This window comes from Fukomys damarensis, unplaced genomic scaffold (assembly GCF_012274545.1).
Source record: "Fukomys damarensis isolate Sample0158 unplaced genomic scaffold, DMR_v1.0_HiC HiC_scaffold_32, whole genome shotgun sequence".
In the NCBI taxonomy this organism is placed as follows: domain Eukaryota; kingdom Metazoa; phylum Chordata; class Mammalia; order Rodentia; family Bathyergidae; genus Fukomys; species Fukomys damarensis.
In genome coordinates, this window is record NW_022900944.1 from 45,982,238 (window position 1) to 45,998,424 (window position 16,187).

General features: G+C 55.4%; 2 protein-coding genes across 3 annotated transcripts in view; one reads left to right on the plus strand and one right to left on the minus strand.

The window, feature by feature from the left end:
* The window catches only part of Atp2c2 (ATPase secretory pathway Ca2+ transporting 2), a 49,367-nt gene extending 45,143 nt beyond the window's left edge, over positions 1 to 4,224 (plus strand). For both annotated transcript variants that reach the window (XM_033757896.1, XM_033757897.1), the window contains 6 exons: positions 404 to 472; positions 558 to 674; positions 1,387 to 1,534; positions 2,201 to 2,299; positions 2,435 to 2,576; positions 3,332 to 4,224. In XM_033757896.1, the coding sequence (XP_033613787.1) occupies positions 404 to 472; positions 558 to 674; positions 1,387 to 1,534; positions 2,201 to 2,299; positions 2,435 to 2,576; positions 3,332 to 3,450 (694 nt within the window). In that variant the 3' untranslated portion in view covers positions 3,451 to 4,224. The remainder of the gene's footprint in view (positions 1 to 403; positions 473 to 557; positions 675 to 1,386; positions 1,535 to 2,200; positions 2,300 to 2,434; positions 2,577 to 3,331) is intronic.
* Positions 4,225 to 8,622: 4,398 nt separating this feature from the next.
* Positions 8,623 to 16,187, minus strand: part of Meak7 (MTOR associated protein, eak-7 homolog) — a 17,919-nt gene continuing 10,354 nt past the window's right edge. Inside the window, exons 5-9 of the mRNA XM_033757929.1 lie at positions 16,134 to 16,187; positions 12,847 to 13,272; positions 11,384 to 11,502; positions 9,751 to 9,930; positions 8,623 to 9,255 (exon numbers count right to left, since the gene is read on the minus strand). The exon at positions 16,134 to 16,187 is cut by the window's right edge and continues 53 nt beyond it. Coding sequence (XP_033613820.1) covers positions 9,130 to 9,255; positions 9,751 to 9,930; positions 11,384 to 11,502; positions 12,847 to 13,272; positions 16,134 to 16,187 — 905 coding nt within the window. The 3' untranslated portion in view covers positions 8,623 to 9,129. The remainder of the gene's footprint in view (positions 9,256 to 9,750; positions 9,931 to 11,383; positions 11,503 to 12,846; positions 13,273 to 16,133) is intronic.

Below are 16,187 nucleotides of genomic sequence, written 5' to 3' on the forward strand. Positions count from 1 at the left end.
AAGGCACCTCAATAAAAAAAAAAAAAAAAAAAAAACAAGTGGAGGGGATGAAGCACAGGAATCCTGAAAATGCTTTTCCCTCGATAAAAACAACTAGTCATAAAATGCAGTAAATATAGAGCATTGTATTTTCAGATCTTTTGCAAATTTTGACAAATTTTAATTAAAGTGGGGGGTTTGACAGTTTCTACTCCTGAGTGACCCTGAGGAGCCAACTGCAGACAGGTGGGTGACGTTTCTCCACCTCCCTTCCACTGTCTCCGGGGTCTAATGCTCAGGGTTCCTTGGGTTTGCCGTGTCTCAAACTGGTGACCGAGCACTGAGCACTCAGGGTGCTGGGTCTAACCGGAGGGCTAGGTCCCCAGGGCTGCTCACCACAGCGGGCCGTCCCTGTCCCCTGCAGGAGCGCCGTGGAGGAGGGTAAAGGCATCTTCTACAACATCACCAACTTCGTGCGGTTCCAGCTGAGCACGTGAGTGGAGGCTGCGGGGCCCGGCCACCGGGCGCCACCAGGGCTGAGGGAGCTGGGCTGATGGCGGCGTGCGCTGTGCCCCCAGGAGCATCTCAGCCCTGAGCCTCATCACTCTGTCCACCGTGTGCAACCTGCCCAGCCCCCTCAACGCCATGCAGATCCTGTGGGTGAATATCATCATGGACGGGCCGCCGGCGCAGAGGTGAGGGAGGGGAGCCGGCGTCCCTCCCAGGGTCACGCCACCGGGTCCCAGCCAGGAGACGAGTAGTGCCGCACTCGGGGAAGGAGGAAGCAGCCGTTGAGCCCCTCTCCGCCGGGCCGCTGCTTCCGAGAGGTCCCCCCTGACCACCCCGACACCCTGCCCTGCCTCTCCCTAACAGGGACAGGGTTCTCACGTTTGTGTCTCGATTGTGCCCCATTAGCCCTCCGGCTCCACGGGGCTGGGCTTTGGTTCCACGCCTGGCGGCTGAAGGACAGTTGGAGGCCTGCGGGACTGAATGGCACTGCCTGCTGGGCGTGAGCGCCATCTCCAACGTGGCTGCTCCACTGTTACTGTTAGCGCTGATTAAGGAGGCAAAGGCCTAGTTTGTGTCTCTGAAGCTAAGGCCAGGAGGGGCAGCCCCTGTCCAGTCATCTGGGGAGGGCCGAGTCTGCCTTCCGGCCCTGCGTCCCCCAGGCCCTCAGGTTCAGAAAATCACCGAGCTCCTGGGACGTGGGAAGGTGCTGGTGTGGTTGCCCCCACTCTCTGGGGACAGCAGCAGCCAGGTGGGGAAGGAGGAAGGGCAGAGGCCACGGAGCACCCAGCAGGAGCCATGGGGTGGGGAGAGGATGCGGTGACCTGGGCGTCTGGCCCAGGGGCCCATGTGTGCACTCACACAGCCTGGTTTATCTCAGTGCCTCTCTCACCCGAGCAGCTTGGGCGTGGAGCCCGTGGACAGGGACACCCTGGGGAAGCCGCCACGGAGCACGGAGGACACGATCCTGAGCAGGGCCCTCCTCCTCAGGATCCTCGTGTCTGCCGCCACCATCATCAGCGGGACCCTCTTCGTCTTCTGGAGGGAGGTGAGCCGCCTGCAGGGGATGTTGGCGGGTGGCAGATGTGCCAGGAGACCCCTGCTTTTACTGTCAACAGGAAACCATGGGAAACTAAAGGACGTGCCTGTCCTGTCCTCTCCTCCGGGGACAGCAGGGTCACCTCCCGCAGCCTGCAGGCTCAGGAGCCCCTGGCTGAGCCGGAAAAGCAAGCAGGGGGTGAGGCAGCCCATCACCCTCCGAGGGACCCTGTGTGGGCCGGAGGACACCAGCTGCCCCCACTGGGCCTCTCTCGGCATCCCCCTGCCTGGGAGGGTCCCAGAGTCCTCAGCACGGGACACACACGAGTGGCAGCACCCTGCGGCCTGCGTGGGACTCCGGGGTTCAGGAGCTGTTTAGATTCACACTGGCAGGCGCCTGAATCAAACCAGGCTGAAGAGTTGTCCCAGGGACAGCGGATCCTGCCAGGCAGGGGGTGTTGTGGCAAGAGTGGCCCAGCACCTCCCAGCCCCACCCTTTGTGGTCTTGGCCCGTGGTCCCCAGAGGGCAGGACCTCCCGGGCACAGGCGCCCCCTGGAAGTGCGGTGTCCCCTCGCAGCCCGGCTGTGCTGTGCAGCAGCAGAGCGCCCAGCAGAAGGGTGAAGGGAGCCTGTGCGGCATCCCTCCGATCCTTCACCTCCAGTACCTGTGTCCCAGGTCCCCGAGGACAGAGCCAGCACGCCCCGCACCACCACCATGACCTTCACCTGCTTTGTGTTCTTTGACCTCTTCAACGCCCTGAGCTGCCGCTCTCAGGTGAGCCGGGGCCACCGCGTGCCCTGCCTGGCTCCCCTCCCTTCCTCCCGCTGAGGCCCAGCCTGGATCCAGCAGCACAGAGCAGGGGACACAGACATGGTCGCTGCCTAAGCCGGGTGCCCCATCTCCCTGCAGACCAAGCTGATCCTCGAAATCGGGTTCCTCAGGAATCGCATGTTTCTCTACTCTGTCCTCGGGTCGCTGCTGGGCCAGCTGGCCGTGATCTACGTCCCACCCCTGCAGAAGGTCTTCCAGACGGAGAACCTGGGGGCCCTCGGTGAGCCTGGCAACCTGAGGATGGGGTGCTGGACCCCCTGGGAGGACAGCTCGTAACCCCCCACCCGGGGCGGGAGGGTGTCCCAGGGAGACACAGAGGACACGAAGGAAACCCAGGAGGCGGCCCACTGAGGCTGGGACCTGGGGGTGGGAATCGGCATCCTGGCTCCCGGACTGGGAGAGAGTCCTGGGCCGCTGTGCCATCTCCCCACAGCTGGCACCCAGCTGGGCCTGGGGTCCATGTGCCTTAGACATCAGATCGACTGGAGACAGGAGTGGGGCCGCCACCGCCTCCAGCTGAAAGGGACACAGCCGAGTTGGGGCATTCAGGCGAGCCTCCGCCACCAGGGAACAGAGGGCAGAGGAGGCTGGGGAGGCTGCCGGCCAAGAGAGTCAGGGCTGCTGTGGCTTCGGCCCCACCCCCCAGAGCCCTGAGAGGGTCAGTCCTGTGAGGCCAGACAGATGAGACAGCACAGACGTCCACTCTGCCCTGTGGCCTGACCCCCGTGTCCAGTGAGGTGCCAGACAAAACAAAAGGAAGCAAAGCAAAGTTGGTTGACAGATGTTTCCATAGTGGGGAGTCGAAACCTCAGAACTCGGCATGGGCCACCTGCACACGGCACGTCCTGGAGAGGCCCCCAATTCCCCTGCCCCCATTCACCCAGAGGAGAAGCCCGGGGTCGGTTCTGCATGCTGCAAGGGGTGAGGCTCCCGGCCGTTGCCTCTGACCCCTCTCGCTCCTCCTCCCCCTGGTAGATCTGCTGCTCCTCACCGGACTGGCCTCGTCCGTCTTCATCTTCTCGGAGCTCCTGACGCTCTGGGAGAAGTACCGCTCCCGTGCCAGGGACGCCCGCAAGCCCCCTGAGCACCCCTGAGTGGCCGTGCTGCCCCGGGTCACAGAGTGGGCTCGGTGGGCGATCCCCAGGGTCCGGCTGCTCCTGCTGGGCTCTGGGGGTGCTGCAAGCAACGCCGTGCTATTTATTAAGCCACAATGGTTTTTATTACGCTCACCGGCTGGGTCTTTGGGCTGCGGGGCCCCACTGCCGCCCACACCGAGGCCCCACTGCCGCCTCCTGTGTGAGGGTGGGGGCTCCCTGAAGTGTGGTGATGGAGCCGGTGATGATTTTAGGTTTGGTCCCCGGCCCCAAAAGTCAAAACCAAAACCCTAAAGCATGATTTCCATAAAATATGACACACACACAACAGTGTAAACACAGCCAAGTGAGTTCACACAGAACAGTGACTACAGATCAAGGCACAGATGGCTCAGTACCTGCAAAACCATTAACCTCATATTCCTTATTAATAACTACAGAAGGAAAAATAACTACAGAAGGAAAGCAGATCTGCTAAAACAAAACCCAGCTTTCTTCAATATTCAGCATCTCCTGGCAAAAATTATTCATGACACAAATGCAAATGGATACATCACAAGCAAAAAAGCGAAGGCCAGCACAGTGCTGAATGACCCAACTCTAGATCAGTGGTGGCGAACCTGTGGCACGCGTGCTGCGGTGGGCTGCTTGAATCACTGAAAGCTCTAAAAGGTTCGCCATCGCTTGCCTAGATACACGGCAGCAAGAAGTGGGAAAGGAAGGGTGCCTCCCTGTATTTGATGTGCAAGGATTTAGCTGAAGCAGTCAGTCGAGAAAAGCACAAGTGAAGAAACTAGAAGAATGAGAAACTATCCTTATTTCTAGGTATGTGACTACACTATAGACCCCCAGAGTTTGGACAAATTGTCAAACACACAGCAGCAGCGTTTCCCTCCAGGAGCTTTCCTACATCCACACGGCCAACGGCCAGGACTAGGGGTCTGGAGGACCCTGGGTCCCACCCTGGGACAGAAGCGTCCACATCACCAACCCTCAACGTGACACACAGACTGCTGAGGCAGCTGCACCCCGAAATCACCCCTGCCAGCTGCCAGCAGCAGTCACAGCGCTTTCGGGGAAACCGGGCTCCGGCTCTCCTGCAGGGGAGTCCAAGAAATGGGGGGTGAGAAACGGCTCATTTTATCTTGCAAACCATAAAACTCCACTAATTAAAACATGAGAGAGATTCAATTTCAGTCAGAAACTCACCAGGTGAGAAAGTGACATTTTAAGTCAGGAGAAGGTGTAATATTTAACATAAAAGGTATTGGGACTTTATTTTAGGGTAAGATAGAGGTATCATTTGAGAAATGCATGTCGAACAAACCAAAGATGCGGAAATAGGAGCCACAAAAGTAGAAGAAATTGTCTTGTATTACGTTTCTCAGAGTGGAGAAGGATTTCGTAAACTCTACATCCCAGAAATCTTCAGAGGAAATGACAGCCAGTGTGACATAAAATTAAAATTTATGTACAGAAAAATGCCACAAACCCACTGGAGACATATTTAGCATACACAGCAAATGCTGTTCTGCTTTGTTTAGAAAAAGCATTCTTCCATATATGAAAATATTTTTAAAATAGCCCTACACACTAGTAATAAACTGGCCGAGAAAATCAAGACAATTCCACTAACAACAGCTTCAAATAAAATAATACCGAAGAATCAACCTAACCAAGGGGGCAAAAGATCTCTACAAGGAAATGTACAAAACACCCAGGAGAGACCTGCACACATTACAAGGTAGGAAGATCTCCTTGTTCATGGATCAGAAGAATACTGCCCACAGATTCACTGCAAACCCCGTCAAAATTCCAGTGACAATCTTCACAGAACTAGAAAAAAACAACCCTAAGATCCATATGGGAACACAAAGGATCCAGAATAGCCACAGTAACCCCGAGCGGGAAGAGCAAGGCTAGAAGCATTATAGTACCGGATCTCCAGTTACAACAGAACCATGAGAAGAAGACCAGCACGGTCCTGGCAGAGAAAGAGCCTTGTGAACCAAAGGCGCCGCGTACAGGACACAGAAGCAAAGCCACCCAACTGCGGCCGCCTCATTCTGAACAAAGCCAAAAATACAGCCGCTTTGAAATCAGATCCCTGTGGCTCATCCTGAACAAAAATTAAGTCAAAGTGGATCAAAGACTTAGAAATAAGATCTGAAATTTTGAAGCTGCTCGGCAAAAACACAGGGGAAACACGTGAAGCCATAGGCACAGAGAGAGACTTTCTGAACAGGACTACAGTTCCTGGAGCATAAGAAATAACAGCAAGAATCAACGAATGGGACCACAGCAAATTAAGTTTCTGCACAGCCAACGGAGGAAACTAAGAGTGGAGAGACCGCCTACCGAGTGGGAGATCTTCGCCAGCTACGCGCGTCTCGATTATACAGGACTCAAAAATTCAACGCCAAAACACCAAAGGGCGTGATAAGTGGCAAATGAATTGAGCAGATGCTTCTCAAAAGCGGCACCAACCGCCAATAACTACATGAAAAAATATCCCACGCCTTCAGCCACTAGGGAAATGCAATCAAAAATACACAGATTCCATTTCACCCTAGTGCCGATCAAGAATTACAAAAGCAAATACTGGCGAGGTGGGGGAAGGAACCCTTCCGTGCTGCTGGTGGGAGCGCAGCCTGGCACAGCTACCCTTGAAATCAGCACAGAGTCGGCATACCCTAGGGAAGGGTGCCTGCAGACCTGGATTTACTGCGGCACAATCTACAATAGCCAAGGTAGCTACCGAGGAGACACCTGGTAATGAAAATGTGTATGCACACACTGTGGAGTATTATTCAGCCGTAAAGAAGAATGCCCTTACGGCACTTGCAGGAACGTGGATCAACGGGGTAGGCACGTTAGGTGAAAGAAGCCACACCCCGGAAGACACGTATCTCATGCTGTCCCTAAAATGTGGAACCTCAAACAGGACACGAAAGTAGTCTGGTATTCGACAAGAGGAAGGTAAGAAAGGGGAGAGGGAGGAAGTTGGGGCGAGGTTATAGGGGAGATGGACACAATCAAACACATACGTGTAGGGGAAGGCGATGGTTGGCCACATGCCAAAATACTTTCATAAGGTTAAGCACTCCCGCAAGTCAGGAGCAAAGACCCACGCCCTAGAAACCAGCCTGGCACAGGTAACTTTTCAAAGGGAAGCTGCCGGCCATCACTCATGAGAGAAACTCCACACCACAGCACTGCAGAGGACACGGCCAGCGCCGGCGGATCGGGAGGCTAGAAACTGAGCTCCGGAGGTTTGGTAGTTGTCAGCATCCAAAGCGCAAAACACACAGTTTGGCCGCTGCCTCACCAAGACACCCACAGGAGGCGCTCCCTACGGCGACCACCACCCAAACCAACCCTGTCCCCCACGCACGCCTGCCGGGGCGGTGCCAGCATGGCCTTGGGCAGCCAGGGTGGCCGCTGAAGGGGCAGAGCACATGGGGACAGAACCAACCCAACATGAAGGAGGCTCCGAGTTATGTCCTCTCCTAACACCCCTCCTTCCTTATCACATACACGCGTTGATTTTTAAATAAATGTATGGTGGAGAAAATAGCAGCCGCATTTGCGGCATGGACTGTTTTTTCTTTTAAGCTCTTCTATCACTTTCTGGTCCCACTGGTCTGTACCCCACAGGCTGACCTTGAGGCCTGACATCCAGAATTCTCATTTCAGTTTCTCCAAAGGATGAAGTCTTTCGTTAAAATGAGGTCACCAGTTTTTCAGACCCACACGGGCTGTAGGTTGGGGGTCCCCATGGATGTCGCCAGCAGCTCTGTACGCTGAGCAGCTAAGTCTGAGACCAAGAGGAGCCCACAGCTGCACCCTCGGGTGACCGAGTGCCAGGCGGGCGCCCTCCCATCCTGGGGTAGGGTGCTGCCTTGGGAAGGTGCCCAGAGCCATAACCTACCTGGCCCAGAACACAGCACCTAATGTAGGCACTGCCAACCTGTTACGAGCGAGGTATTGCATTTTTATTTTAAAAATCCAAAACAAAGTGATCACAAGGAGCCCAATGCTCTGGATTGTGGAGGAGGTGACTGAGGAGGACAGGGTGTCCTCTCGAAGCCACAGGTGCACCTGGCGAGACACTTCACCGCGTCGTAGGCTGAGTCAGGTGCAATCCCTCCCACTTCCCCATCGGAAGCGGCACTTTTCAAGTCATGATGCTTTCTGCCTCGGCCAGGGGATCGCAATGGGACAGATTTGATCAGAATCCTGGCAGAAAATTCAGACTGCAAAAATGTAAACCGGAGGCCGGGCATAATAGTGCATGCCTATAATCCCAGCACTCGTGAGGCTGAGGCAGGAAGATCTCCATGAGTTCGAGGCCAGCCTGGACTACATAGTGAGACCTATCTCAAAAAAAAAAGAAAAAAGCAAACTGGCTCAATTTATATGGCTTTTCTTAAGGCAAACTATACAATGAAAGATTGCCCTTTCATCAAGAGGTACAGTAAAAGACCAAAGAAAGAGGCACAGGGCTGTGAGAGGTGCTCACAGGTCCTTTTGGGGGGACCCTCCAGGGCAAGGACTCACCCTCAGGTGATTCTTCAGACCTGGCCCCTCCGCCCACCAAGGATGACTTCAGCATTTCAGGATCCAGGAGTTTGTGCCGTCTCTGATGACGGGAGCCGCCCCGGGGAGCAGGTGTGACACCCGCGTTGGTTGTGGTTCAGCAGCTGGGGCCAACTCCAGAATCCTGGCCAGCCTGGACAGCACCCACCACTGGCCTATGGGATGGGCCACAGGCACCTGTCAAGCAGGCGCCTGAACTCAGGGCCCCAAATGTCACCAGTGTCTGCGTTAGCAACAGAATTGCAACTCTGCCACTCTGCAGATGGAACTCCAAACCTCCCACCACACTGACATTTAAACATGGGGAGAAGGCTGGAAACAGAGCCCTAGACGCCTACTGAAGACCCACTCCACCTCCAACCTCTCCAGCTGTTTCCCCCACTAGTGTTGTGTTTTTAAAAAGTAAACACAAGGGCTGGGGATTTAGCTCAGTGGTTCGGTGGCCTGCCTTGCAAGCGCAAGGACCCGAGTTCAATCCCCGGTACCAAAAAAAACAAAAAACAACAACAAAAAAAGTAAACACAAGGGCTGGGGATTTAGCTCAGTGGTTCGGTGGCCTGCCTTGCAAGCGCAAGGACCCGAGTTCAATCCCCGGTACCAAAAAAAACAAAAAACAACAACAAAAAAAGTAAACACAAATCCTATGCTGTTGGAAGCTATTTCCCCAAAGCCTGGCAATCCAAAGCCTCCACCCTCTGCCAGGCATAATGGGCCATCAGGCACTAAGTGGAGGTCAAGTGACCCCCTGATGTACAGCCCTCTCCTGCGACAAGAGCTCACGTCCCCAACAACCGCAGATGCCAGCGGAGGGCCAAATGTCTCAGTGCCTTTGGATTCCACTGGTACAAAAGGAACACGTATAAGGTTAAGCTAATTAGACAAGGAGAGTTTGTGGGTGATAAACCCCAACCGATATACGGGATTTTTCTTGGCACAGGCTGTGTTCTGATGCAGCGTATCGGGGACCACCTGGGGCAGCACGTCCAAGTCCAACCAACACGGGAGGGGAGGGAATCCGGGACCTCGGGCGCTCCTCAGCAGGCTGTGCGTTCCATCTCCTGGGCGTCTGCGTCCAGCTGCTCACTCGTCGGCGCTGTCACTGTCTGGGGTCTCCCGGAACCCTGCACTTTGGCGAGTCCACCCAGTGGCCTCCAGCAAAATCTGAGCCCCGGGGTCCACGTCGAGGACGCTCTTCTTACTCTTGGCCTTGGGAAGGAGGAGTGGGAGTGTTCATGACACTCTCAGAGACCAGCAGCCCCGACAACCAGGACCGGGCAGGGACTTCCTGCCGTGTCCCTGCCCACCCGTCAGAGGGGAGCCCGCTTCTGCTGCTGCCACTAGGAGACCGGGGTCCAGCACACTCCCCAAGGTCCTCCCCACTGGGCTGCAATGGCCGACCTACAAGGTGGGGCAGGGAGTGCCGTGGGCCCCGGTGACCCATTCAAGGGCAGCACCAGGGAACCACAGGGAACCCCAGGGAACCCCAAGCTCCTGGCTCGCAGGTGCACACAGGGGCAGCCCCCATTCCCGAGCATCTCACTACCACCCAACTGCGCCTGCACCTGCCAGGGTCCCCCTACAGGAACGAACCTGGGCAAACCCAACTCCAGACGGAGGGGCACAGGCAAAGCTAGGAAGGTGAAGAAAGCTCCCCCCGCCCGCTCGGGGTCCCTGCCACGCTCCTCGGGGTGCTGCACCCACCAGCTCTGGCTCTGAGGGGTCTCCGACTGCCCACACCTCCAACTTCTCAAACCAGAAGTGCTCCTCAGCGGACAGCTGTGGGCTGTTGTACGTGGTACACGTGGGCTTGGCCTTGCTGTGCCCGTTCCCAAAGTTGGCATCCACCCACAGCCCGAAGTAGTTGTGCTGCCCTCCCATGCCCTGCAAAGAAGTCCGGACAGTGTGGCATCAGCGACCTCGGGGCCAGGCATACCAGGGTGTGAAGCCAGCCGGCAACCGAGGCCCAGGAATGGGCAAGGAGTGCGACCGCCTTGGTTCTGCTCCTCAAACAGGATCTGTGCTACTTAAGGGTCCCATGTCACACTATGGAACCATCACGGGTGTCCCCAGACACCACAGCACAGCACTCTCACAAGGCTACGCTGAAGCCCTGTGACACCAGGCCCTGCATGTTACACGGGGGAGGTGGACACAGGTGACCCTGGACAGCCCCTCAGGTGGGCAGGAACCTGAGCACACAGCACTCAGCTCACTCAGGACAGAGGGCGGGGGCAGAGCCAGAGGGGCAACCTGAACACAAACACCGCCCTGGTCCTCAGGCCCATGACTAGCAGCCCAGGGTGCTGCTCTAAGGGCGAGGCCTCACCAGTGTCCTGCTCACATCCCGCTGGGGGCAGCCACAGGAAGAGGAACCCTGGGCCCCTCCATCTGACCAAGGGCATCGCTTCCTCTGGCCCTGCAAGCACAGGGCTGGGGATTCCCAGGAGACTGGCAGAGGGGAGAGAAGCTGGGGGGAGACACAGCTCCCGCCCCAGCTGAGCATCTATCTGCCTGTCGGGGTGTAGATCTAAAATGTCCCCGAAGTCTCGTGTTTGGGAGGTGACTGGATCCTGGGGGTGCTGTACAAATCCATGGAGGAGCTCACCGATGTGCTATCAGGAGGCAGCCAGGCTGGAGGTGGCCCCGAGGCAGGACCTAGAAGGGCCCAGGCTCCTCCCTTCCCTCTGTTTCCTGGCCATGTGCTGTCAGCATCTCTCCTCTGCCAGGCCCATCCACCACGCCATCCTGACCTGGAACCAGGCAACTGTGGGCCGAACCCACTCAAACTGTGAGCTAAATAAAACCTCTTCTTCACACTGTGGGTGTCAGGAAAGTGATGAGAACACCGCCACTCACAGCCGGCCTGCCCCACCACCGGGCCCACTCGGCCCCTGACTCCTCAGCCTCCAGGCCGTTCCTCTCCTTCCTGCTTGGTCAACAAGCTGAGGTGGACACCAGGCCAGCGCCGCAGTCTCCCTAGCTGGCGCCTCACTGACAAATCCTCACCGTCTAGGCCGGCACCCCGGGACCCTGTACCCAGGTGTGATCCCGGTCACAGGTCTGTCACCAACACGACCTCAGGCCACAAAAGTCACAGACCATCTAGGGGCCAGGAAGAGGCCCAAAGTCACCATTCATAACCCAACACCGGGAAGCCCAGCGGGGGCCACAGCCGTCCCGAGGGGGGCCCTGCCTGGTGTCACACTCCCGACACAGAGACCGTGGCAGAATGAGGGGCCACGGCCCCTGGAGAAACAGGATGCCCCCCAGCAGACGTGCTGCCTGGCAGAGGGAAGGTGCCAGGCTGTGTCGCACACTCCTGCCTGCTCCTCACCAGCCCGTTGGGGATGGTCTGCTGCCCGTGGTTCAGGTACATGTAGTGGTCGTTGTAGCCCGTGGGTGTGTACACGGCCATGCTGGGGGCAATGGAGAACAGGAAGCACTTGTTGTCCCCTAAAAATAACCAAAGAGCAAACAAACAGGGTGACCGGTCTGTGTTGGGCACAAGGCAGTCACTTAGGCTCCGGCTTGGGAAACGCAGCCTCAAGGCAGTGGCGACGCCCCCTCGGCCATCTCAGCGGACCCTAGGCCGCCCCTCTGCTGGGACGGACACCTCAGTAGGCCCAGAGTCCCACAGCATGGCCCTACAGTTGCCCAGGCCCCAGGGGAGGAGCTGAGGCCCCAGCACACCCTGAGCGCTGGGCTCAAGGATGGGCGGCTTCCCTCAAGGCACGCACAGCATGGACATGGGGGGCACGGGAGGCCCAGGGGGACTTCGGGGTACGGACAGCCCTGAGCAGGCAGGGCAGGCACAGATAACATCCAGCCTCCAGACGGGCTGCTGCCCACAGCCGAAGCCACACAGGGACTCTGCTGTTAGCCACAACCCTGCTGCTGGTGTGAGGACGCCTGCCCACGTGGTACCGGTCCTGAGTTCAGGGAGCTGAGGCCCAGGGCGAGAGCTGGGACCCCCAGCCCTGTCTGCCAGCTGCATGGCCTTGGGCCATTCCAAAGACATTCACCCACTCGACAGACCCAGGGCCGCTGCACTGCCCACACTGACCCTGGCGGGGCCACCCAAGGGCGCCGACCTCCACTGGGTCCTCCTCCATATGTGCGGCAAGCGGGGGCTCACATAGGTCTGCACTCAGCAGGGAGGCTGGGCCGCCTCCCAACACCAGCTGGCATCGAAGCCCTCAGTCCGTGGGGCTTGTTTGTGCCCTAAAGCCATGTGGCTCCCATCAGGCCGCCCCGGAGGACACCCCATACAGGAACACAGGACAGGAGGGCCAGCGACAGGCAGAGCGGCCCGAGACTATGGCTGTCCCCAAAAAGGCTGCCTGCAAGGTGGGGATCCTGGGCTCAGGGAGGGTTCCTGCCATTTCCAGAGCCAAAGATCTAGCACGTTCCGAAACCTACAGTGAATCAAATCCTGGAAACAACCAGACCCAGGGGACACAGGCACTGACCCTCCCCTGCTGGCTCTTCCCATCCAGGCCCGAGGTCATGCACAGGCCCCCAGAAACAGCCGAGAAAACACCCGAGGCTCATCTCCTCGGTCCCCCGGGCGTCCGCCCCAGCCTCTCCAGCAGCCTCGAGACCTGGCCCCAGGTGACGACGCAGGCTCTGTCCTCTCCTGCTCATGTCACCCCACCGCCAGGACCACAGAAGGCCCTCAAACCACCCTAAAGTGTCATCACGTTACCACCCCAGGAACAGGCCCAGGAAACTCAGAGAAGATGGAGCTGCCTCTTCCCCACCTCCGCGCCCCTCAGGGCCAGGGTCTTCTCGTCTCACCTTGAAACTGCGGCTTAACCTCCCAGGAGCAGGAGGCGAAGCCCCCAAACACGTGGCCGCCGCGGTCCTCCAGGAGGGCCAGGCAGGGCCCACGGTGGGTGACGCGGCCGCACAGCTGCGAGAAGCTCTGCCCGTGCAGGCGGGAGGCGAAGAGCAGGCGCCAGCGCTGCCGCAGCTCTGGGGCCAGGTGGGAGTTGAGGAAGATGACAGCCAGCACGTCCAGCAGGCTCTCCAGCTCCCGCCCCGGCGCCCCCTGGCACTCAGGGACCAGTGTGGCCAGATCAAGGGGCAAACGGAGGAGAAGACCCCGGTGGACGACCACGCTGAGGAACATGGCCACGTGGGGGACCCTGAAGACCCAGCCCTCGATTGCAGCCTGGTCACAGTCTCCGTCCAGCCACTGAGGCCCCTGCGGCCTCTCACCACCTAGGGAGGGAAAGCCGGTGTCACTGGGGCAGGGCGTCACCTGGAGGGGACCGCCTGGTGCTGCCTGGGCCACACGTGACTCCGCACCCCGGCAGACGGCGTGTCGGAACCCAGATGCACTGTAATGCACCGGTTTCAACCGATTTTCAGTGTGAAAAATGACTCTGCCAAATATCTCAGAGCTTTTTTTTTTTTTAACACTGCCTGTTCAAACTGTATGTGATTAAAATTAACTTTTTTCCCTCAGTACTGGGGGTTGAACCTAGGGCCTGTGTGATGAGCTATATCCCTAGCTCTTTTTTTTTTTTTTTTTTTTTTTTTTTTTTTTTAGAAAAGGTCTTGCTGTGTAATCCAGGCTGGCCTAGAACTCACAGCCATCCTCCTGCCTCAGCCTCCTGAGTGCTGGGATCACAGGTGTACACCACCTTGCCCAGCTCCCTACTCTTCTTGTATTTTTATTTTGAGACGGGATTTTGCTAAGTTGCCCAAACTGGGCTCAAACTTGAGCTCTTCTTGCCTCGGCCTCACAATGCGCTGGGATTACAGGTGTGCGACACTACAGATGGCTCTTTTTACTATTTTAATATTTAAAATTCAAAATTTCACATGGGCCCTGCTCTGTTTCTGCAGGCTGGTGCCGGTCTGAACAACTCGTCTTCCACACCCCTTCAAGTTCCCTCCTCTCCGAGTCCATTTCAGAGGACGTGAGACAGCTGGGCCCTCACAAGGATGCCCAAACCCTGAGGCCCCAGCCATCCAGACCGGAGAGCAACACCAGAACCACCCACCTGGGGGCTCTGTCCTGCAAGGCCAAGTACAAGAGGAAGCTTCTGTGCTTTCAACTCACACACACAAGCAAAGGCTTGATTCACAGCTATTGTAACTCCCCGCCCAGGGAAACTTGGGATCTAAACTCAGATAACAATGTTTTCTCTAATTCATGCCCTTTCTATTTACCAAGGATGTTCCTCCAAAGCCTCATGGGATCATAGGTGGGGCTTTTCAGCGGTGGCTGGATGTGGAGTAGGTGACACTGGGACCGATTCATGGTGCAATGGTAGGATTACCGGTGCTAGGATTAAGGGTGTGAGTGCGGATAAGAGACAGAGGCTTGTCACTGGTCCCTCGCTTACTTGCTTTGCTGCCTTCTGCCCACCATGAACTGTTTCTCCTCTGCGATGCCCCTCTGCCCAGCCACCCTGCCTTGGGGCCAGCTGATTATGGACTGAAACCTCTATGAACCATGGACCAAACAAATCCTCCTCTTCTTCCCCGCCCACCCCCCCCATACCAGGGATCAAACTCAGGACCTTGTACTTACCAGGCAGGCACGGCACCCACTGAGCCACATATCTGGCCCAATCTTTCCTCCTTTAACTTTGGGCAGTGGGTATTTTGTCTCAGTAACAAGAAAAGTAGCCAAGACACCAGAAAATGTAGAAACTGTTCCTTAATCTATTTACCAACATCTAAAATTCTTCAAAATCTGCATCATTTCTGATTCAACTATTTTTTTCAAATACATTTCTCATTACCTGTGTATTACTTGAAGTCTTAAGGATAATTATAATTGTTTGACTTAACTTTTTCTACTTGAATGTTCCATTTTTATGGTTCTTCTTTTTAAAAATAGTGATGAGTTCACCCATAAGAGAAAATACTGATTCATATATATTTTTGTTCTTGCCAAGTTCCAAATACTCTGCTTAAATTGATTTTTGAAATACAACTTTTTAAAGGGGCATTTAAAAACCTGGCTTTAAAATAAATGAGTAACACATTCACAAGTCTACTTTGCAAAAAGATTCACCACAAGGTTCTATTAAAATCCCAATTTCTCTACGTACTTTTTTTTTTTTTTTTTTTTTTTTTTTTTTTTTTTTTTTTTTTTTTTGGTACCAGGGATTGAACTCAGGACCTTGCATTTGCAAGGCTGGTGGCAGAACCACTGAGCTAAAATCCCCGGCCCGTCTATGCACCATTTCTCAACCAACAATCTAACACCACACAAAACAGAGCATATCACAGGCTATGAAAGATGCCTTAATACATTTTAAAGGATTAAAATCATAGACTTGTTCACCTATAATAGAATGAAATTAAAAAATCAACAACAAAGCAATTTGAGTAATTCATAAGCACATGAAAATTAACATTTCTAAAGAGCCAGCAGGCCAGTGAAGTCACAAGTCATTAGAAAATACTACGATGAATAAAAACAAAACCATAACATTTACAATGTTAAAATTTATAGAATGTAGCTTAAGTCATGTTTAGAAGAAAAATTATACCGATAAAGGCTTATACTGAAGAAGAAAGATCTAAATCAACAACCTGAAGTGGTGTGGGTGAATACACAGCGTCCTGCCACAGCGGGCTGCTTTTGCTGCATCAAGAGGTTCCCCATCACTGGTCTAAACATTCACCTTAAGAAACTAGGAAAAGCCAAGCGTGGGGGTTCACACCTGTAACCCCAGCACTCAGGAGGCTAAGGCAGGAAGATTGCTGTGAGCTAAAGGCCAGCCTGAACTACATCGTAAGACCCTGTATAAAAATAAAAAGGGACTAGCACAAAAATAAAGGACACAGAGACTAGAAAAATGGCAGGGAAAAAGCAAAGAAACTAAAAGTGGGTTCTTTGAAAAGATCAACAAAAACTGAGAGATCTTTAGCTAGGCTGACCAAGGTAAACAGAAGACTCAACTGGCTCGAAACAGAAGTGGGGACACCACAGCAGCTCCCGCGGAGAGAAGGATCATGAGGAAACCCCACAGCCGTGGGGCAAGGTGGGAGGGCACCCACTTCCCGTCTTCCGACAGCGGTGCCACCACAGTGCGGGCGGCCGGCACTCGGGCACTTGCCTGGAAGCCTCATCTCGGAGACCAGCTGGGCGGCCAGCGCCTGCGTCCTGGCGG